Source organism: Cyanistes caeruleus, unplaced genomic scaffold (assembly GCF_971803275.1).
Source record: "Cyanistes caeruleus unplaced genomic scaffold, bCyaCae1.hap1.1 HAP1_SCAFFOLD_78, whole genome shotgun sequence".
Lineage (NCBI taxonomy): Eukaryota > Metazoa > Chordata > Aves > Passeriformes > Paridae > Cyanistes > Cyanistes caeruleus.
In genome coordinates this window covers 1,400,485-1,423,128 of record NW_028255889.1, presented here as the reverse complement: position 1 = coordinate 1,423,128, position 22,644 = coordinate 1,400,485, and the positions used below count along the sequence as shown (strand labels likewise).

The window sequence follows — 22,644 nt, the reverse complement described above, 5'->3', positions numbered from 1 at the left end:
TACCACACAATCTAAGAAAAATACCTCAAAATTCTTCATGTCTTCTCAAAACCCTACCAAATTCCAGAAACCTCCCACAAAATCCTTTACAATTTTGCAAAACTTTCTCAAATTCCAGAAACATCCCACAAAATCTTGACAAATTTCCACACATCCTTGAAAAATCCCTCAAAATTCTTCAAGTCTTCTCAAAATCTCACCAAATTCCAGAACATTCCACAACATTTCAAAAAAATCGCACAACATTCCAGAAACCTCCCAGAAAATTCTTTACATTTTCACAAAACTCCACCAAATTCCAGAAACATCCCACAAAATCTCCACAAATTTCCACACAATCTAAGAAAAATACCTCAAAATTCTTCATATCTCCTCAAAGTCTTTCGAAATTCCACAAACATCCCACACAATTCCCTAAATCTTCTCAAAACCCTTCCAAATTCCAGAAACATCCCAAAAACTCTTCCAATTTCCACAAAATTCCACAAACATCGCACGAAATTCCAGAAATATCTTCTCAAAACCCTACCAAATTCCAGAAATATCCTGCAAAATCCCTCAAAAATCCCACCGAATTCCAAGAACATTCCATGGAATTCCACAAACATCCCAACCAACTCCATAAATCTTCTCAAATCCCTACCAAATTCCAGAAACATCCCACAAAATCTCTTCCACTTCCCACAAAATTCCACAAACATCCCACAAAATTACAGAAAAATCTTTGCAAATCCCCACCAAATTCCAGAAATATCCCACAAAATCTTGACAAATTTCCACACATACTAAGAAATACCCACAAAATTCTTCATGTCCCCTCAAAGTCCTTCAAAATTCCAGAAACATCCCACAAAAATCTCTAAAAATTTCCACAAAATTCTACGAAAATTGCACAAAATTCCAGAAAAATCTTCTCAAAACCCCAACAAATTCCAGAAATATCCCACAAAAACTTGACAAATTTCCACAAAATCTAAAAAAACCCTCAGAATGCTTCATGTCTCATCAAAGTCCTTCAAAATTACAGAAACATCCCAACCAACTCCCTAAATCTTCTCAAAACCCTACCAAATTCCAGAAACATCCCACAAAAACTTTTCCAATTTCCACAAAATTTCACAAACATTCCACAAATTCCAGAAAAATCCCACAAAATTCCACAAACATCCCAACAAACTCCCTAACTCTTATCAAAACCCTAGCAAATTCCAGAAATATCTCACATAATCTTTACAAATTACCACACAAAGAAAAATACCTTAAAATTCTTCATGTCTTCTCAAAACCCTACCAAATTCCAGAAACCTCACACAAAATTATTTACAGTTTTGCAAAACTCTCTCAAATTCCAGAAACATCCCACAAAAATCTCCAAAAATTTCCACAAAATTCTACAAACATCCCGCACAATTCCAGAAAAATCTTTTCAAAACCCTACGAAATTCCAGAAACATCCAGCAAAATCCCTCAAAAATCCCACCAAATTCCAAAAACATTCCACGGAATTCCACAAACATCCCAACACACTCCCTAAATCTTCTCAAAACTCTACCAAATTCCAGAAACTTCCCACAAAATCTACAAAAATTTCCACAAAATTCCACAAACATCCCACAAAATTCCAGAAAAATCTTTTCACAACCCTACCAAATTCCAGAAATATCCCACAAAATCTTGACAAATTTCCTCAAAATCTAAAAAAACCCTCAAAATTCTTCATGACTCCTCAAAGTCTTACAAATTCCAGAAACATTTCACAAAATCTCCAAGAATTTCCACACAATCTAAGAAAAATACCTCAAATTGCTTCATGTCTCCTCAAAGTCCTTCAATTTCCAGAAACACCCCACAGAATTCTACAAAAATCACACCAAATTCCAGAAACATCCCACAAAATTCCACAAACATCCCAACAAACTCCCTAAATCTTCTCGAAACCCTACCATATTCCAGAAACATCCCACATAATCTCCACAAATTTCCACACAATCTAAGAAAAATACCTCAAAATTCTTCATGTCTCCTCAAAGTCTTTCGAAATTCCACAAACATCCACACAATTCCCTAAATCTTCTCAAAACCCTTCCAAATTCCAGAAACATCCCACAAAATCTCTTCCACTTCCCACAAAATTCCGAAAACATTGCACAAAATTCCAGAAAAATCTTCTCAAAACCCCACCAAATTCCAGAAATATCCCTCAAAATCTCCACAAATTTCCACACAATATAAGCAAAATACCTCAAAATTTTTCATGTCTCCTCAAAGTCCTTCAAAATTCTAGAAACATCCCACAAAATTCCACAAACATCCCAACAAACTCCCTAAGTCTTATCAAAACCCTACCAAGTTCCAGAAACATCTCACAAAATTCTAGAAAAAGCTTCTCAAAACCCTACCAAATTCCAGAAACACCCCACAAAAACTTGACAAATTTCCACACATCCTAGAAAAATCCCTCAAAATTCTTCAAATCTCCTCAACATCTCACCTAATTCCAGAACATTCCACAACATTTCAAAGAAATCGCACAACATTCCAGAAACCTCCCACAAAATTCTTTACATTTTCGCAAAACTCCACCAAATTCCAGAAACATCCCACAAAATCTCCACAAATTTTCACACAATTTAAGAAAAATACCTCTAAATTCTTAATATCTCCTCAAAGTCTTTCGAAATTCCACAAACATCCCACACAATTCCCTAAACCTTCTCAAAACCCTACCAAATTCCAGGAACATCCCACAAAAACTTTTCCAATTTCCACAAAATTCCACAAACATCCCAACAAACTCACTAAGTCTTCTTAAAACCCCACCGAATTCCAGAAATATCCCACTAAATCTTTACAAATTACCACACAATCTAAGAAAAATACCTCAAAATTCTTCATGTCTCTTCAAATTCCTTCAAAATTCTAGAAAAATCCCACAAAATTCCATGAACATCCCAACAAACTCCTTAAATCTTCTCAAAACCCCATCAAATTCCAGAAACTTCCCACAAAAACTTTAGAAATTTCCACACATCCTAGAAAAATCCCTCAAAATTCTTCAAGTCTTCTCAAAATCTCACCAAATTCCAGAACATTCCACAACATTTCAAAAAAACTGCACATTCCAGAAACCTCCTACAAAATTCTTTACATTTTCACAAAACTCCACCAAATTCCAGAAACATCCCACAAAATCTCCACAAATTTCCATACAATCTAAGAAAAATATTTCAAAATTCTTCAAGTCTAGTCAAAATTCCTCAAAATTCCAGAAACATCCCAGAATATTCCAGAAAAATCCCACAAAATTCCACAAACATCCCAACAAAATCTGTAAATCTTCTCAAAACCCTACCATTTTCCAAAACCATCCCACAAAATCTTTACGGATTTCCACAAAATCGAAGAAAAATCCCTCAGAATTTTTCAAGTCTCCTCAGTATCCCACAAAATTCCACAAAAATCCCACAAAATTCCAGAAACATCCCACAGAATTCCACAATTATTACACAAAATTCCACAAATATCTCCGAAAATTCCAGTAAAATCTGATTAAATTGTTAGCGTTCAGGAACACACATAACCACAAATGATTATATGCGGGTGCTTTATTAAGAGATCTGGGTGTCAGGGGTACACATACCCAAATCTCTCTCATCTTGGTTTTGGGTTGAACATATTTTCATAGTCTAGCATTATATAACTCACATATTAATTATTAACCTTACATTGTTCTATTGTATGCATTGTTTTTACCCAAGCATGGATTTCTCCTGATCCACCCCAGCCCCCTAACATTGTTCCTCACGTTCTTTAAACAATAATTACAGCTAATCACATCTAACAATTGTATCATGATCATCTACTGATTACACAGGTGCAATTTTGACCTGATTTTTAGCAAGTACAAGGCCTAACATTTCCCAGGGCCAACTTTTCCAAGGCCTTTCCAAACCTAACTAACTTTATAAGTCCCCAAATTTTCTAACATTTTGAGACCTTTTACTATCACTTACAGGACTTGTGTGCTCCAGAGCCCTCACCAGCCTTGTTGCCCTTCTCTGGACACGCTCCAGCCCATCCATGACCTTCCTAAATAAATTGGGGGCCCAGAACTGGACACAGCACTCGAGGTGCTGCCCAACCAGTGCAGAGTAGAGGGGAGGAATCCCTGCCCTGCTCCTGCTGGCCACACTGTTCCTGATCCAGGCCAGGAGCCATTGGCCTTCTTGGCCACCTGGGCACACTGCTGGCTCATGCCCAGCCTGCTGTCCATCAGTGTCCCAGCTCCCTTTCTGCCTGGCTGCTGTCCAGCCACTCTGTCCCCAGCCTGTAGCACTGCAGGGGTTGTTGGGGCCAAAGTGCACGACCCGACACTTGGACTTGTTAAACCTCACCTTGCTGGGTTTGGGCCCTGGATCCAGCCTGTCCAGCTGCCTGTGCAGAGCCCTCCTACGCTGCAGCACATCAACACTCCCAGCCAAGCTGGTGTCACCACGGTTCCATGGGGCCCTAGAGTGTCACAATGGTCTCCAGGATTCCATGAAGCCTCCCAGCAATCCAGTTTTGGATCATACTGAGAGTGACTGGACTCATACTGGGAGTATCTGAGAATGACTGGGAACATACCATGCACATCATCCCCCATACTGGGGGTGACTGGGAGCAACTGGGAGCATGCTGGGAGCCAACGGCATCATACTGGGACTGACTGGGTTGATCTAGTCAGAGGCAAATGGGACCATCCTGGGAGTGCTGCCATGTGACAAGGATCATACTGGAGCTTACTGGACTCATACTGGTGTTGAAAGGGAACAGCTGGGATCTCTGAACACCAAAGGTTCCTTTCCTGCTCACTGAAGAAGGAGCTTCCCAGTGTCCATGTGTGAGGGGACCTTCACCTGAACCAGATGCTGTTAGGAGAAAAAGCTGCCTCTGCTGGAAAATCCCACACAAGTCAATGCCAAGAGAGAGCATTTTACTTTCAAAACTTCCCTCCAGGAGCCACAGTCCTTTTGGATCACACAGCAAGCAAAAGAACAGCACAAAATATAAGGCTGTGTCCAGTTTTTGGCTGGGTGAGCAAACAGAGGGAGTGCCAGGGTTGGCTGCCACAGACTCTCCTCTTGGGGAACAGAACACCCCCAGGCTCCATTCCAAATGCTGTGCACACCCTGCTGGCTACAAACAACCCCTTTTTTAAGAAGTTGTTGGCAGGAGCTGTCCCAAATAAATGGCATCTTAATGGCAATTTTCATTCAAAATCACCTCCGTTCCAAAGGATGAACAGAAAGCCCACAGCAATCCCAAAGGCACATATGGTGCACCTGGGGAAATCCTCGATTTAGGGGCCCAGTGGGTTAAAAAATACCCATAAGAAGCCACAGAGTCCAGTGTGCAAACTGCAACAACCACTTGCTGGATCATTTTGGCTGTGCTGCACATGTCTGCAGACTGTCTGTCCCCCTGAAAGGACAGAAGGACACCCATCAGGGGCTGGGCTGGCTGCTGAGAATGCCTCGGGCAGGACAATCCTCAGGCAATGAGCAGGCGCCCAGAGCCTCTCTGACACTGAGGCCTCTGTGCCCCACAGCAACGGGAAACACCACAAGGACACGGCAACGTTCCTGTGACATCACAGCAGCAGCTCCCCCAAAAATTGCCTGCAAGGTTCTCCTGGGTCACCAAGGAGCACAAAGGACCCTCAGAGGGCACAACCTATTGCTCAAAGGATCCAAGAGGAGCTCAGAAAATGCAGCAAATGAGGACACCCCACAGCCCAGTCTGAACACTGAGAACGAACAAAGATGTGACCAAACCAAAGGAAATACAACTTTTGGTCACTGATGCTTCTGACTATAACCAGCAAGGCTTGTTCCATCTGGGATCTTTGTTCTAGAAACAAGCAACATTCTCTGCTGTAACTGTACATAAAGCTGGAACTTGGGGAAAAGAAGTCTTGTGTGACTTCTTGGACATCTTGTGGCTGAGGGTGTCCAAGGCAATGAACTCACAAGCGGGGTCCCTGCCCTCCCGACTGACAGCTGCCATCTCTCCTTCAGCCCCATGCGTATCTCCAACAACCTCCATCCACACACTCCATCCACACATTCCATCACCAGCCAAAGATCCTCATCGACGAGGTCACCCAGCATCCCTGAGGCCACAGCAGGGAGTGCTCCTGGCATCTGGTACAGCACTGTGGCTTTCCTGGGATCCTTCTGGTGCCTGTGGCTGAGAGGAGTGGGGTGGATGGAACCAGGACGGGTCACAGATCAGCAGCCCCACTGCAAGCAGTGCTTTCTCCTGCTGTGTGGGGACCGTGGGGTGACTGATATTGGGACTCCTCTGGCTTTGGCTCCTGCAGACCACACAGTGGCTCAGACACTGGCCTGAGGGAAGGGGTCTCATGGAAACCCGACACAGGCATTTCTCTTTGGAGAGGGGGTTCTGCAGGGAGAAGGGAGAACGAGAGACTTTCCTGTCTCCTGAGATTCCCCCTCCTCTTTCAGCAGCCATACCACAATCCATCAATACCAGAGTTCATAGGATCACTTCCATGCCAGGGAGCACAAGGCACTCAAAACTGAACCCTGCCAGAGCCCAGCCCTGCCTGCCCATTTGGAGGGTGTGGGGGAATGGAATTTCAGCAGGAGCTGACCCACAATGATACTTTGCCACTTGTGGGTTTCTCACAGCCTTAGAAGGAGTTTGAGATCTCTGTCCCCAACACCCGCTCACCCTTCAAGTGCACACACGTGCCTGGGGGCAATTCAGGGTCCCTGGAGTGGTGGCTTCTAATCTTGGAAACAGGAGCTGTTGTCTTTTCCAATGGGCTTAACTCCCTTCTAGCTATTAGAAAGTGGGTGAGTAAAGGAAATGACCCTGGAGGAAGGGGACCAGAACCTTGGAAAAAGATGAAACATCTTTTGTCTGAATTACAAATTAAATCGCTTTCATTTATTTCTTTAGTACTACTCTATTACTACAAACAAAAACATGTTTCTGAGCTGATTGTTGGGATTCGGGGCTTTATTTCTTGGTCTTGTTGTTATTATTATTTTTTAGTATTACTTTTCATTGTCAAGACTTTTAAATCTTAGACATAAATAACAAATGCTGGATGTCACACACTGGAAAAATTCCCTTGTTTTTCCCACCAGAATTAAACTGGACACTCAACTCCAAGTTGCCAGTGGATTCTAAAGACGGAAAATCCTGTTAATGCCGGGTTTGGTGTGGTTTGGAGCTGGGGAAGGGTCTCATCCCCTCCCAGAAGTGCCCCAAGCCCGCTCTGCTGCCACGTCTGCGCTCGCGGCCCCTCACGGCGGCCCTGCCCTGGGGACGTGGTGGGACCCCCTCCTGCCAGGGCTGAGGCTCCTCATGGCCCCTCACAGCCCCTCATGGCCCCATAGAACTTCTCATGGCCTCATAAAACCTCTCATGGCCTCTCATGGTCCCTCATGGCCTCTCAAAGCCCTTCATGGCCCCTCATTTTTCCTCACGGCCCCTCTCAGCTCCAGGCGCGGGGCTCCTCCCAGAGGAGAAGGGGTCGGGCACTGCTCTTTCTCCTTTTATTTCGGTCCCTTCATAGCGACGAGTAAACAAAGGCTGAATGAAGCCTTTCCCCAGCGTTTCCCTCGGGGTTCATTGCAGGCTGAAGCTCTGTGCTGGCGCTGGCCCGAGCACCAACATCCCTGCAGCCCCCAAGGCCTTTGCTGTCCCCCCGTGTCCATTCCCTGTCCCCGAGTCCCGCCCGGCTCTGGCAGCAGCAGCAGCCGCAGCGCAGCGGGCGCAGGCCCGGCCCGGCCGGGGCTCCCGGCCACGAGCAGCAGCAGCGCCGGCCCTTCCCACCTGCTCCTGCCTCGGCTTCCCAGGGCTTTTGCCAGGGCAATTCTGGACTACAGCAACAATCCCCCACAAACAGCCCTGATTCCTCAGGCCCGCCTCTGCTGCCCTCAGCCAGCCCTCAGAGGAAGAAAGGATCGGGTTCCAGCGCTGTTTTCAGCACTGTTTTACTCACCCTGAGGTGACAGCAGGAGGCTGTTGGGGCCTTGGCCTTGGCAATTGTGGATCCCAGCTGATCTTGCCCCTCTTCTGCTTGCCACTTGAATTTTAGCAGTACAGCTGCAATTGCCTCTTTCAATCAGTGCTACCCACTGTGCTTTTCTGACAGGGAACTCGGACTGCTTGTTAAAAAGGCCTCATGAGTAGTAGATCTCCAAATGCTCCCAACTCCCTGAGCACAAAATCAAAGAGAATTAAAGCCACACAGGTCACATTTGCAGTGATCAAACACAGCCCTGTTGCTGCTGCTGCTGAAATAGAATCAACTGACAGAGGCCATCACAGAAATTGCCTTTACAGTGGCAAATAAAATGAAAAAATCGACTAGGAGAAAAAAACCCCAGAACTCCCCAACTCACTTCACTGTTTCTACCGAGCAGCAGAAGAAAAAGGAACAGGGCACCTTTCAGGCAGTTCCACAAGCTCAGGGTTCTCATTTCATGGGGAATCTGAGATGCAATTGGCCTTTTTCAAAGGATAAAACAAAGGGAATGAATTGGAAATTATTAGGAAAAAATGTACCTTCTTATATACAAAGTTCACCAAGTCATTCCCTGCATTTCTCCTTTTCACATTCTTTCTGTCATCCAGAGAGGTCCAGCTTATCATGTTCTGATGCTTATCATCAACTGATTGTGCTCTTGATTTCTCCCAGTGCAAGAGATGTAGAATCATCTAAACTGAACACAGAAACAAACTCTCTCTGTCAGCCCATTTTCATGTTCCAGATCACTTTCAAGGTGTCCATGGGGGATTTGGAATGATCAGCTCTCCACTTCTGGCTGCACACCCTGGAGATTCTTTCTCCACATTCAGCCAGGCTTGTATTCCCTAACAATTCCTGGTACCTCATCATGTTTTCTTTGGCTAGAAGAGTAACAGTGGAAACCTTACCAATGGCACAACTCCCCAGTGCACAAGGAAAAGAAAGAACAAGTTTCAAGTGCTTCAAATATTTGTTCTGCTTTGCTGCAAGAGTTGTGCTGCAGTCACTTACAGTGTGGGAAGCCAAGAGAAGCTGCAGCTGGGGGCACATCTTGTGATAGGAGCTGCGCCTTGTTCTCCAGGACAGGTTTTTGGAAAGAACAGACGGGACTGTGGAGAAGATTCTGGGAAAATTGAAACAACTTTCTTATGAAATGAGAATCAAATCAAAAGAAACAACCAATATGTTTTTCTCTATTTTTCTCTATTTATTTTTATGTTCCCCTTTTCCATCTTGCACTTTCTCCATCCCATTCATTCCAAATGGATCTCACCTCTAAGATCTGAGACTTGGCAAATTTTAGACACTGTAAAATACCATGAGCTATACCCAGTTTGCCTTGCCCTGTTTTCCTTGGAAAGCAATGCTGGAGACACAAGTGCAGTGCTTGGGTCGGGTACAAATTCTGCATTCAGGGAATGTGCTCAGATGGTGCCTGACCCTCAGCAGGGACATGGTACAGCAGCAGCCAAGGGCATTCCTGTGCCCCTGTGCAGGAGTCAAGACTCTGGCTCTTGGCTCAACACGGCAAAGTTCCCGTGTTTGGCCAGGCTCAGGGGCTGCCCGGGGAGTGCGGGGCTCGGGCCGGGGCCGAGCGGGCAACGGACAAACGGACACGGGGACAAACGGTCCCGGTGCTTCAGTTGCAGCGGCGGCAGCGGCAGCAGCAGCAGCAGCGGCGGCAGCAGCAGCAGTGGAAGCAGCGAAAGCATCAAATTTATCACTTTTCTGTCTCTCCTCTCCCTTTCCCACGGACCCACATTCCCTCCGGGTCTCCCTTTTCCTGCGTCCCCCCCTCTTCCAGGTTCCCTCTCCCCGTACCCGCCCGGGCCATGCCCCCGGCCCGCCCCCGGACCCGCCCACGGGCCCAGGCGGGGTTGCCCCGGCCCCGTCCCCGTCCCCGGCCGTCCCGCCGTGGTCTCGCCTCCGCCGGGCTCTGGCTGTGCTGGCGCTGGCGCTGCTGGGCGGGCATCATTGCCTGGGGCTGGGGCGGAATCGCTGCCCTTTGGCTCCGCCTTGCCCGATCCCGGCCCCGGCCCCGACGCAGGCTCCGGTCCCGACCCCAGCTCCGGTCCCGACCCCAGCCCTGCCCCCGGCCCCGGCCCCGGCCCCGGCTCCTCCCGGGGCCCGCGGAGGACACAGGCGGCGCGGCCGCTGCCGCCGCCTCCGCTGCGGCTTCCCCGGCCCGAGCTCCGCCGCTCAGCAGCGCGGCCGCTGGCCCCGAGCCGCCGCTGCCGCGTTCCAATGAGGGAACGCCTGCGGATGCCCGGCCCGGGGAGCTCGGGGAGCGCTCGAGGGCCGTTCCTGTCCCCGGGCCGAGCGCTGATGGCCGCGACTCGCCCCCAGGGAAGGCGCAGGAGGCCCTGCAGCAGCGCTACGAGCTGGGCCCGCTGCTGGGGCGCGGCGGCTTCGGCAGCGTCTTCGCGGCCACGCGACTCTCGGACGGCGCCCCGGTGAGCGGTGGGCAGAGGAGGAGGAGGAGGAGGGGGCGGAGGAGATGGCGGGGGCGCGGCGGGGCGGGCAGCGAGCTCAAGCCTCTGCTGCTCCTTGCTCGCAGGTGGCCATCAAATGTGTGCCGCGGGATCGCGTCCGGCTCTGGGGCGAGCTGGTGAGTGTGCGGGGCTAGCGGCAGAAGCCGGGGCGTGCCGGGCAGGGATGAGCCGGGGCCAGGCGGGGTGGGAGCCGCCGAGAGCCCTGCGGGGAGAGCGGGCGCGGGGTGAGCGAGGTGTGCAGAGCATCCCGGGCTGGCAGAGGGGTCCCAGAGCCCTGGCCCGGCCTCAGCCCCACTGACAGCACCGTGCTCCTCCCGCAGCCCGACGGCACCCGTGCTCCCATGGAGATTGTGCTGCTGGACAGGGTTTCCTCTGGCTGTGCTGCAGTCATTCAGCTGCTGGAGTGGCTTGAGCTCCCCGACAGCTTCGTGTTAGTGTTGGAGCGTCCACAGCGGTGCCAGGACCTCTCGCATTTGCTGGCGGAGCGGAGGTTCCTGCCAGAGGAGGAGGCGCGGGGGCTCTTTCGCCAGGTGCTGGAGGCCGTGCAGCACTGCAGCAGCTGCGGGGTCCTGCACAGGGACATAAAACCGGAGAACATCCTGCTCGACCTGGCCACTGGGCAGCTGAAATTGATCGACTTTGGCTGTGGCGCCTTCCTGCAAGACACAGCCTACACCCAGTTTGCAGGTGAGCCCTCGCAGGGGATGCTCCTGGCCATCTCATGGCCCAGCCTGACTGTGGCACCGGGGATTCCCCGTGGTGCTGCCAGGATGGGATCAATGCTTGAGGCAAATTGATTTGGATGGGGGTGTGAGGGGGACCAGCTGCCAGCCCTGCCAAGAGCCTTCAGCACCCACTGTGCCCTGGGCTGGGGCTGGGACAGCCAGCCTGACAAAAACCCCCATGGGGGTAGCAGAGGGCGGGGATCGGACCCCATGCCCCAGAGAGTTTAGTGAGTCAGCGAGGAAGGGCTTGAACTCCTCTGCTCCCCACGTTTGCCTTGGCCTATTAACAATGTTTTGGAGGCCATGCAGGCAGCGAGGAGAGTGTGTTTTCTCTACCACGGGGTGTGTTTTTATTTGGTTGCCATGGTTGGGCCTCCCCAGTGCTTCTGCTGCCCTCTTCCAGCAGCAGTGGCTTCTTTTCCAACCCTGGGTTTGTAGCCAAGTGCCAGGTGCTGGCAAGAGGGCAGTGGGTCACCCCGTGTGCCGCTGGGGCAGCCCCCACATGCCCAGGGATGCTGGGGCCAGGCTCTGGGAGCAGCAGCATCCCCCTGATGAGCTCCATCTGTGTTCCACAGGAACCCTGTCCTACAGCCCACCAGAGTGGATCCACCAGCAACGCTACCATGGCCAGGCAGCAACAATCTGGTCCCTGGGCCTCCTGCTCTACCAGCTGGTCATAGGGAAGCACCCATTCATGAGGGGCCAGCAGATCATCTGGGGGCGGATCTTGTTCCCACGACGGCTCTCCCAAGGTGAATCCTCATCTCTGGGCACAGGGGGAACACCAGGCTTGGGAGACAGCTGTGGGCTTATGAGCATCCTGCTCTGGCAGCTGCTGAGGAGGTGGCACATGTCCTGCTCTCCTGCAAACAGGGAATCCATGGGGAAGTTGAGGCCCAGCTCTGGGCACACCCAGCATGGCCTGGGCACTGGAAGGGGGCGGCAACTTCTCCAACTGACTGGTGATTCCTGGTTTCTCTCTTCAGAATGCCAAGATATTATTAAGAGGTGTTTGTCCATGCAACCCTCGGACAGGCCATCCTTAGAAGACCTTTTGCGCGATCCTTGGATGCAGGCTGTTCATCTGCCCTAGGAGATGGGAGAGATCCACATGCACAGTTGGATCCAGGGGCCTGGCAGGTAACAGCTCCACACATTTCTTGGCAATCGGTGGCAAAGCAAACCAGGCTGTTTTTGTCGTGCCTGTAGCTCTGAGCAGGGGTCATCAGAAGGGAACACACAGCTCTTGGGCTGGAGCTGAGCTGGACACCTGGTGTGGCAAGCACTGGTGGCCACCATTCCCCCTGCTTTTGCTTGTCTGCTTCACTGATGGCTGGGACCCTGGGCAGAGCACTGACAGCCTGGTCTGGCCCCTAGGCAAGGAGAAGGAGCCCCTGGAGAAGCTGTTACCAGCTGGGGCTGCTGCTGGAGACACCAAGGGCAACCTCAAGGATGGCAGTCTCTTCCTCCAGCTGGCCAGCTGAAGATGATGGATTTCAATTCTGGCATGTCTTCTTCAAAGACTCGCTCCACGCCAAATTTGCAGGTGAGTCCACAGCCAGGGGATGCTCCCTGATCTGGGCATGGCACAGCCTGGCCAGGCACCAAAGGTTCCCCCCTTGGCTGGGGTGGATGCAAGCAATTCTTCAGTTGGCTGCCAAGCTGCTTTTTGTCTCTGGACAGCTGCTGAGGGGCTGGGTCTGCCGTGGCTGGCTGCAGGCTGGGCACATGGCCTGCCCTCCTGCTCTGCTCCCAAAGGCAGCAGTGATGGGCAGCTTTGGGCCCAGCTCTGAGCACGGCCAGCATGGCCTGGGCACCGCGGGTGGCTGGGACAAGGGGACAGGAGCCTTCAGCTGACGGGCAGTTTCTGGTTTCTCTCCTTGCAGCCGGGCTCTGCAGATGCTGAGGCTGCTCTGGGCTCTGCCAGGGCTCTGCTGGGCTCAGCCCCAGGCACAGCTGGGCTCACCCTGCCCTCCCATTGCTCTGACAGCTTTGCATCACACGAGCCCGTTCCCAGCACAGCGCCTGAGCTTTCTGCTTTTGCAGGTGAGTGAGACTCTCCTGCAGGCCAAGAGATTGCAGTTAGGGACACACATATAATTGGCAAGGACCCAAACACTCCACAGTCCCAGCTGAATGCCTGCATCTGCACAGGATGTTTTCTGTGTCCCACTCTTCCTTTCTTTTTGGCTGCAATTGTGCAATTGCACTTTCTTCCTCCTCTAGAAGTGCCACTGCTGTGTTCCTGAGGCAGTTCAGTCTGGAGCTGATGGATGAAGAATCGCCCCTCTGCACTTCCAAACCAGAGCAAAAAGCTGTAAGTGGGACTTTGCATCTTTAAGAAACCCCTGAATGTTTGAAAGGGAATGTGCAGCTCATTCACAGGGTGAGAAGGAAGGGCACCTTCTAAAGGATTTGGGGTTTGACAGAGTTTAGATTCCCAGCGCTGCTTGGAGCTGGCAAGGCGCAAAGCACTTTCTTCTTGCTTCACTCCAATTTCACCACAATTTAAAATAACAATATTGGAATCAAACCCCAAAAACTTTTTCAGAAAGGTTTCTGAGGCCGGTAAGATGCATCATGCCATCAGCACATTTACAAAGTAAATAACTGTGTTTTATGTTTCAAAAGACCAATTACACCTTAATTCAAAGTTAGAGAAGATTTTTCACTGTACGCTTGGGTTCTGTTTTTATCTTTCACATTTTATAGAAGTTTTTTTTCTTTTATTTTTCCGCATTTTTCCCCTTAAAACAGAAATCATGCTATGAAAAAGAAGTGTCCTTTGCTCCTGGTTCCTGTGTGGAGCAGCTCCCTTCCCGCTGGCTGAGCTGCTCAGGCAGAGCCCAGCAGCTCCTGGCCCTGCAGGGCTGAGGCTTTTTCCCGTTGCTGGGTACAGACTGATGGAGCAGCACTGCTGAACACAGGGACACGCAGAGGGAGCAGAGCAGCTGCCTTTGCCCAACTGAAGCTCCAAGGCCAAACTCTGAGCAGACACGGCTGGAAGAGACTCGCAGGTTCCCTGTTGGCTCTGCTGCCCCACTTGTGCCCGGCCCATCTCTGCGTGAGGCACAGGGAGAAGAAGGGGCAGCTCCCTCCCAGCCCCAGCCCAGGGACCCCTCCAGCCCTGGGCCTTGGGGCACTGTCAGCACCCGCTCCTCCAGCCACGGCTTCTGCTGGCACTGACAGCAACAACCAAACTGGGGCTGGTCCTGAGGGAGCAGCAGCAGTGCCTGGATCTGATCCCTCAGTGTGGGGCAGTGCTGGAAATATGATCGCAGCAGCAGCACCACCACCAGCAGCAGCACCAGCAGTACCAGCAGCACCAGCACCACCACCAGCACCAGCTTCACCAGCAGCGCCAGCAGCAGCACCACCAGCAGCACGATCAGCAGCAGCACGAGCAGCAGCACCAGGGGCAGGATCAGCACCAGCAGCAGCACCAGCAGCACCAGCAGTACCAGCAGTAGCAGCAGAACCAGCTCCAGCAGAACCCGCTCCAGCAGCTCCAGCAGCAGCAGCAGCACCAGGGGCAGGATCAGCAGCAGCAGCAGCAGCAGCACCAGCAGCACCAGCAGAACCAGCTCCAGAAGCACCAACAGCAGCAGCAGCACCAAAAGCAGCACCAGCAGCAGCACGACCAGCAGCCGAAGCAGCAGCAGCAGGACCAGCAGCACCAGCAGCACCAGCACCAACACCAACAGCACCAGCAGTGCCAGCAGTACCAGCACCAGCAGCACTAGCAGCAGCACCAGCACCAGCAGCACCAGCAGCACCAGCAGTACCAGCAGAACCAGCAGCGGTAGCAGCACCAGGGACAGGACCAGCACTAGCTTCACCAGCAGTGCCAGCAGCAGCACCACCACCAGCACGAGCAGCACCAGCAGCAGCAGCAGCAGCAGCACCACCACCACCAGTGCCAGCAGCACCAGAAGCACCACCACCAGCAGCACCACCAGCACCAGCAGTAGTACCAGGGGCAAGATCAGCACCAGCACCACCAGCACCACCAGCAGCACCACCAGCAGCACCACCAGCAGCAGCAACAGCAGCAGTACCAGTAGTGCCAGCAGCACCAGCGGCAGTGCCAGCAGCAGCACCAGCAGCACCTGCACCAGTACCAGCAGCAGCAGCAGCACCACCAGCACCAGCAGCAGCAGCAGAAGCAGAAGCACCAGCAGCAGCATCACCTGCAGCACCAGGACCAGCAGCACCAGCAGTACCAGCAGAACCAGCAGCAGCACTACCACCAGTGCCAGCAGCAGCACCACCAGCACCAGCAGTAGCACCAGGGGCAGGATCAGCACCAGCAGCACCAGCAGCAGCACCAGCCATAGCATCAGCAGCAGCACCAGGGGCTGGACCAGCACCAGCAGCAGCAGCAGCACCAGAAGAAGCAGCATCAGCAGCAGCATCAGTGGCAGCAGCAACAACAGCAGCAACAATAGCAGCAACAGCAGCAGCACCAGCAGCACCTGCAGCAGCACCACCAACAGCACCACCACCACCAAGAGCAGCACCAGCAGCACCAGTACCAGCAGTGCTAGCAGCAGCACCAGCAGCAGCAACAGCAGCAACAGAACCGCCAGCGCCAGCAGTAGCACCAGGGGCAGGATCAGCACCAGCAGCACCAGCAGCAGCACCAGCAGCAGCAGCACCAGCACCAGCAACAGCAGCACGAGCACTGCCAGCACCAGCAGCACCAGCAGCAGCACCAGGGGCTGGACCAGCACCAGCAGCACCAGCAGCAACATCAGTGGCAGCACCAGCAGTGCCAGCACCAGCAGCAGCAGTAGCACCAGCACCAGCAGCACCAGCAACAGCAGCACGAGCACTGCCAGCACCAGCAGCACCAGCAGCAGCACCAGGGGCTGGACCAGCACCAGCAGCACCAGCAGCAGCACCAGCAGAAGCACCAGCAGCACCAGCATCACCAGCACACAAGCAGCAGCAGCAGCAGCAGCAGCATTTGCAGCACCAGCATCACCACCAGCAGCATCAGTGGCAGCACCAGCACCAGCAGCACCAGCAGCACCAGCAGCACCAGCAGAACCAGCAGCAGCACTGCCACCAGTGCGAGCAGCAGCAGCACCAGCACCTGCACCAGTACCAGCAGCAGCATCACCAGCACCAGCAGCACCAGCAGTATCACCAGGGGCAGGATCAGCAGCAGCAGCAGCAGCAGCAGCAGCAGCAGCAGCAGCACCAGCACCAGCACTAGCACCAGCACCAGCAGCACCAGCATCACCAGCACAGCAGCAGCAGCAGCAGCAGCACCTGCAGCACCAGCATCACCACCAGCAGCATCAGTGGCAGCACCAGAACCAGCAGGACCAGCAGCACCACCACCAGTACCTGCACCACCAGCAGCAGCAGCAGCACCAGCACCAGCAGCAGCACCAGCACCACCAGCACCAGCACCACCAGCACCAGCAGCACCAGCACCAGCAGTGCCAGCACCCGCAGCAGTACCAACACCAGCACATGGAGCTGACTTTCAGTGCAGCCTCTGCCATGCTTCCCTCCCTGTGCAGCGGTGTCACAGCAGCCTGAGGCACCTGGGAGCCCTCAGTGCCAGCAGGTACTTGAGATGGCAGCCCTGGGCTCCTGCATATTACGCCAGGAACAGAGCTGGGGACTCCCTCCCCATGTGGAGCTTCCAGATGGAAAAGGCTGCTGTGACCAGGCAGCTCCAAGGGCACAGAAAGGAGGGGCTCAACCCCTTGATCTGTGCCAGTCCCACAGTCCTGGGCAGCAGCCACCGAGCCCTGGGGGAGCAGAGGGCACAGCAAGAGAGACAAAAGCAGTCAAGGTCAGAGACTGGGAAGAGCCAGACCTGGGAGCAGGAACAGCTGCTTCATTGAACTCCTGGAGAAAGCTCTTGGCTGGTTCAAAGCCCTGAAAGGTGTGAAGGGCAGAGAAGAGGCCACACCAAACAATGCTCCTGTTTTCACACCTCCCCTCTCTGTGTCCCAGAAGGAATTGGATGAACTGTATTCTTCTCTCTGAGTCGTCTCGTTCAGTGTGAGCAGCTCAGCACCAGGAGCTGAAGGAGCTGAAGCCTCAGGCCACAAGAGCTGAGTAAGAGGGGGCTTTTGGGCCAAAGTAATGCTGCTAAGTAATGGACCTAGCTGAATGCAGCAGATGGAATCCTGCAATTATAGAATCCATTTTGCTGGAAAAGGCCTCTGAGCTCATCCAGTCCAGCCAGTCATGCAGCAGTGTCAAGCCCAGCACTAAACCTCGTCCCTGAAGTGCCAAGGTCTGAACAACAGGCCCTGAGTGAGGCCTGAACAACAGGCCCTGAGCCAAAGGTGACCTCTGGATGAACCTTCCAACCAGAGGTTATCTGTCTGTCTGCTCATTACTGAAATATGCATGGTCATTAGCACTGTGATAGATGGATCCACTCATCAATGAAACATGGATTGACCTTTCTGTGTTTAGAAGCCAGACAAGGCCATTCAATCCGACATCTGGCCTTGTTTGGGGTGTATGGACAGAGTCAACTCCCTTGGTTCCTCCTTGAGGCCTGGCCAGGCTTTGGTAGGGACCCAAGAGGAGGATGAAACCAGATGTTCCCACAGCAGAAGTGCTGTCAGTTTGTTTATTCAGCACTATCAAAGCTGGGCCCTCTCTCACAGCGGGGGTTGAGCCTCACCTGTGGCTGGAGGCACCTGCAGGATTTCCCAGTGTCCAGGAGCGGCTCTCCAGTCCTTGGCTGTGACAGCATCCCCAGCTGATGGGTGGATCTGGGGATGGCAAAGTCTGAGGGGAACTGGATCTTTGTTAATGCCTGCAGGCAATCTTTGGCAGTGATGATTGGGTGCATTGCTGAGCTGCTCCTTTTGTGATCCTTTGCTGCTTGGAGCTGCAGTAAGTGACACTGATTCCTTCAGGTGGTGTTGGTGCCTTTGGTGCTGACTCTGCCCACTGGTGAAACCAAATTGGCAAAGTCTGGCCAGATCACAACAAAATATCACTTTTTAAATGTAAATGTAAGGAATCAGTCCCATCTGAAATTCCCAGAAGGGAAGCCCTCCCCAGAGTTCACTGGCTCTGGAGTGGGGCTGAGGTGGGAGCACCGTGCGAGCAGTGGGGCAGTCGGTTAAAAGAGGCTGAACCGCAGGATGTCTTAAAATGCATCCAAACATTGCATATGGAAAAAGGAAAAGAACTTGTGGGTTTGGGAAGACAAGGATGGATTTTCTTAACAGCACCAACAGAAGGAACAGTTGTTTTTTGGAATGCTCCCACATGAAGGTACAGAAAAAGGTTTTAGTCTTGAGCTCAGATTTGTTTGTGCAAGTAACATAATAACAATAACAATAACAATAACAACACAATAATATATATTTATATATATAACCAAAACTCAATAATGTGAAATAATGCTGAAAATACCAATTTGTGAGCTTTGGCTGCTCACTGTAACACTAAATACCCTACAAAAAAGAACTGGCAAAGACCCAAATGTCAGTGGTAAACTTTGTGAATTTTATACAAGGAATAAAGGAGGAACGGATAAAACTGGCTGTTTTTATAGGGTTTGTTGATACTATGATGCAGAATGCTTTGTCTGTTCCTGTGAAAAACACACTGATTAAGACTGCTGGGTTTTTCATGTACCAGACTCTCTACAAGCTGCAGGATTGGTTGAACAGGTGAAGGAGTTGTTAAAAGAGCAGTTGATAAAATGAGGAAATGGGAACCTGTCCTGGTGGAGAACCCATCTCCCAGATGTGTTCCATGCCCTTAACAATGGGCCCACTGGGGAAATGGAAACCCCTGGGTGTGCAGGGCTGCACCCAATTTGCAAACACAACCATGGACAGTGAGACTTGGACTGCCTGGGAAATTGTTCTGGGTGTGATGGCCCCTGACAGGGCCACCCCAGAGGCTGCAGGGCTGGACCTTCATGCACTGGAATTAATTAGGAAAAAGCCAAAGCAAATGAAAGTTAACAATACAAGAATAGGAATTCAGATTCCTCCAGGACGCTTTGGTTTGGTAACTGCTCACTTGAGCTTGGCCTTGCAAAGTGTTGATGTCATGGGAGGAGGAATTGATGCAGATTATGAAGGAGAAATTAAAGAAATTCTGTTAAAAATGAATGAACAAGATTGGATTATTCAACCCCATGACAGGTTATCACAAATATTGATATTGCAGTTTAAAAACGATTGTGAAAGAAGGAGATCCACCTCCAATCAGCACTGTTTGTGGAGATAAAAGGTTTGGATGCAGCAGTCCTAATAATTGGTCCAGAGTGTGGGTCCAGAGGCCAAATGGCCCTCCAGAGGCAGCTGAAGGAACAGCTCTGGGGAAAGACAACACTGTTTGAATCCTGAAACCTGAGCATGAAGAATGGGAATATATCCCTGCAGCCAAGTGTTCTCTGCCACAACAAGTCAATATTGTTTTACAGATGCTGCCAGAGCAAATCTCCCTGTTTGGCCCAACGACCCCTTTGGAAAATGCTCTGATCCACGGGGCTCCATGTGAAGGCTGATGTGACACTGAGGGACTTGCACACCAATTCCAGCCAGGAGCTGGAAACTGGGATCCTCTCCCCTTCGGCTGGAGAAGTGCCAGGTCCCAGTCCCTGACGGGCACCCAGGCTCCTGGCTGGAATTGGTGTGGAAGTCCCTCAGTGTCACATCAGCCTTCACATGGAGCCCCGTAGATCAGAGCATTTTCCAAAGGGGTCGTTGGGCCAAACAGGGTAATTTGCTCTGGCAGCATCTGTAAAACAATATCCCATAACATCAGCTTGTTGTGGCAGAGAACACTTGGCTGCAGGGACATATTCCCATTGTTCCTGCCCAGGTCTCAGGATTCAAACACTGTTGTCTTTCCCCAGAGCTGTTCCTTCAGCTGCCTCTGGAGGGCCATTTGGCCTCTGGACCAATTATTAGGACTGGTGCATCCAAACTCTTGATCTCCATGAACAGAGGTGATTTGAGGTAGATGTCCTTCTTTCACAATTGTTTTTAAAACTGCAGTATTAATAACTGTAATACCCTGCCATGGGGTTGGAAAACAAAATCTTGTTCATTATTGTTTAACAGACTTACTTTAATTTCTCCTTCATAATCTGCATCAATTCCTCCTCCCATGACATCAACACTTTGCAAGGCCAAGCTCAAGTGAGCAGTTACCAAACCAAAGCGTCCTGGAGGAATCTGAATTCCTATTCTTGTATTGTTAACTTTCATTTGCTTTGGCTTTTTCCTAATTAATTCCAGTGCATGAAGGTCCAGCCCTGCAGCCTCTGGGGTGGCCCTGTCAGGGGCCATCACACCCAGAACAATTTCCCAGGCAGTCCAAGTCTCACTGTCCATGGTTGTGTTTGCAAATTGGGTGCAGCCCTGCACACCCAGGGGTTTCCATTTCCCCAGTGGGCCCATTGTTAAGGGCATGGAACACATCTGGGAGATGGGTTCTCCACCAGGACAGGTTCCCATTTCCTCATTTTATCAACTGCTCTCTTAACAACTCCTTCACCTGTTCAACCAATCCTGCAGCTTGTAGAGAGTCTGGTACATGAAAAACCCAGCAGTCTTAATCAGTGTGTTTTTCACAGGAACAGACAGAGCATTCTGCATCATAGTATCACCAAACCCTATAAAAACAGCCAATTTCACCCCTTCCTCCTTTATTCCATGTATACAATTCACAAAAGTTTACCAGTGACATTTGGGTCTTTGCCAGTCCTTTTTTGTAGGGTGCTTAGTGTTACAGTGAGCAGCCAAAGCTCACAAATCAGTACTGTCAACATTATTTCAAATTATCAATTTTTAATTATGTATATAAATATATATTATTGTGTTATATTATCATTATCATTATCATTATCATTATCATTATCATTATCATTATCATTATCATTATCATCATTATCATCATCATTATCATCATTGTTCTTGTTGTTGTTTTTTCACTTGTACAAACAAATCTGAGCTCAAGACTATAACCTTCTTCTGTCACTCCACATGGGAGTGTTCCAAAAAGAATTGTTCCTTCTGTTGGTGCTTTTTCCTATTTGCTGTTAACAAAATCCATCCTACTCTTCCCAAACCCCCAAATTCTTTTCCTTTTTCCACATGCAATTTTTGGATTCATTTTAAGGCTGATTTATTAAAACATGGATATGATCTGGTATCAATATCCAACTGAGAAAGACAAAGACTCCTTAACTGTTTTAGGATTAAAAAGTGTATGTTTATTCACAGCACTGGGCTGATGTGTCAGGTCACCCCTTAATACACACGGCCCCAAGCACAGGTGAATACAGGCTTTTTATTTACAGAAGTATTGAATACAAATACATATTCATGACCCAGTTCCCACCAACTTTTCACTTCCTATGCTACTTAGGAAAAAAAGCAGTTAAGCATGATCCTTGAAATGGGTCGGTGGTCTTTTTCTGAGGAGGGGTCACAGAAGGGAGGAAGGGATATGGCTCTTCCTCGTTCTGCCCTTTCAACCTTTTCAATGCAAAGTGACAAATGGACCCTTGGCTGGGCTCCTTGTTTCATATCTTCAATGAGTTTCTGATTTGCAACTGTCTTATGTTCTTGAAGTTCTTTACCAGATACTTTATTTCTCACTATAAGCCCAACTGAACAAGCATAAAGTTGACAATTAGTTATTAGCCAATGTTTAACCTCTATTTTAGCAAGGCCTCTTGTGGATGCTAACTGAAACAGAGAGCACGGTGCCTGTGGGAATTGCAGGCCACATAGCTTTCTCAGTCTTGCCTGAGAAAGTGGCCTGGGAAATCATGAGGAGGAATTAAAACAATCCTCAGAGACAGAAAACAGCCTTGCAGGTGCTGTTTGTCTGTTCCTTGTTTTCTTGCAAGAGAAGGTCGAGGGGTGGTGTACCCCACTGACCAATGATAGTGATGTGTTAGTTTACTAACCAATAAGAGTTTCTTTTCTGTACTTTTCACGTATCGGTCTATAAAAAAGACCTGAGGTAATAAACCAGAGAGAAATTCTCCTGATCGACTCCCAAGAGAGTCTGTGTCGTTCTTCTCGCCGTTCCTAATAGAGCGACATCCTCTCTATCTACCTTTAATTTTAGCAAGGCCCATCTATTGATTTTAATTAGAGTTAGCAAGGCTTCTTTTTAATTAAGGCCTCAGCTTCTCTAGAATCTTAAATTCTTCAAAGTTTGTGTCTCACCGTGCCCCTTCTGCTTTTTGTGTGTTTTGTTGTAAAAAGGCAGAATTGGCAGGATTCAGTTCTGAGGCCGATTCTGCAGCTGCTGCCTTGCGGGGCTGGTGCTGTCCCTATGCAGGCCCAGGTATTTCTCATGCAGCTTCCTCTGTGGGGGCTGTAGGAAAACTTGAGGGGAAAGTATTTTATTA

General features: G+C 50.4%; 1 protein-coding gene across 1 annotated transcript in view; it reads left to right on the top strand.

The window, feature by feature from the left end:
* LOC147646818 (serine/threonine-protein kinase pim-1-like) overlaps positions 1–18,435 on the top strand; it is a 32,264-nt gene extending 13,829 nt beyond the window's left edge. The window contains exons 2-10 of the mRNA XM_086872950.1: positions 10,254–10,503; positions 10,608–10,658; positions 10,863–11,229; positions 11,843–12,019; positions 12,254–12,407; positions 12,645–12,813; positions 13,154–13,313; positions 13,494–13,584; positions 14,025–18,435. Of these exons, the coding sequence (XP_086729076.1) occupies positions 10,254–10,503; positions 10,608–10,658; positions 10,863–11,229; positions 11,843–12,019; positions 12,254–12,360 (952 nt within the window). The 3' untranslated portion in view covers positions 12,361–12,407; positions 12,645–12,813; positions 13,154–13,313; positions 13,494–13,584; positions 14,025–18,435. The remainder of the gene's footprint in view (positions 1–10,253; positions 10,504–10,607; positions 10,659–10,862; positions 11,230–11,842; positions 12,020–12,253; positions 12,408–12,644; positions 12,814–13,153; positions 13,314–13,493; positions 13,585–14,024) is intronic.
* Positions 18,436–22,644: the final 4,209 nt, after the last annotated feature.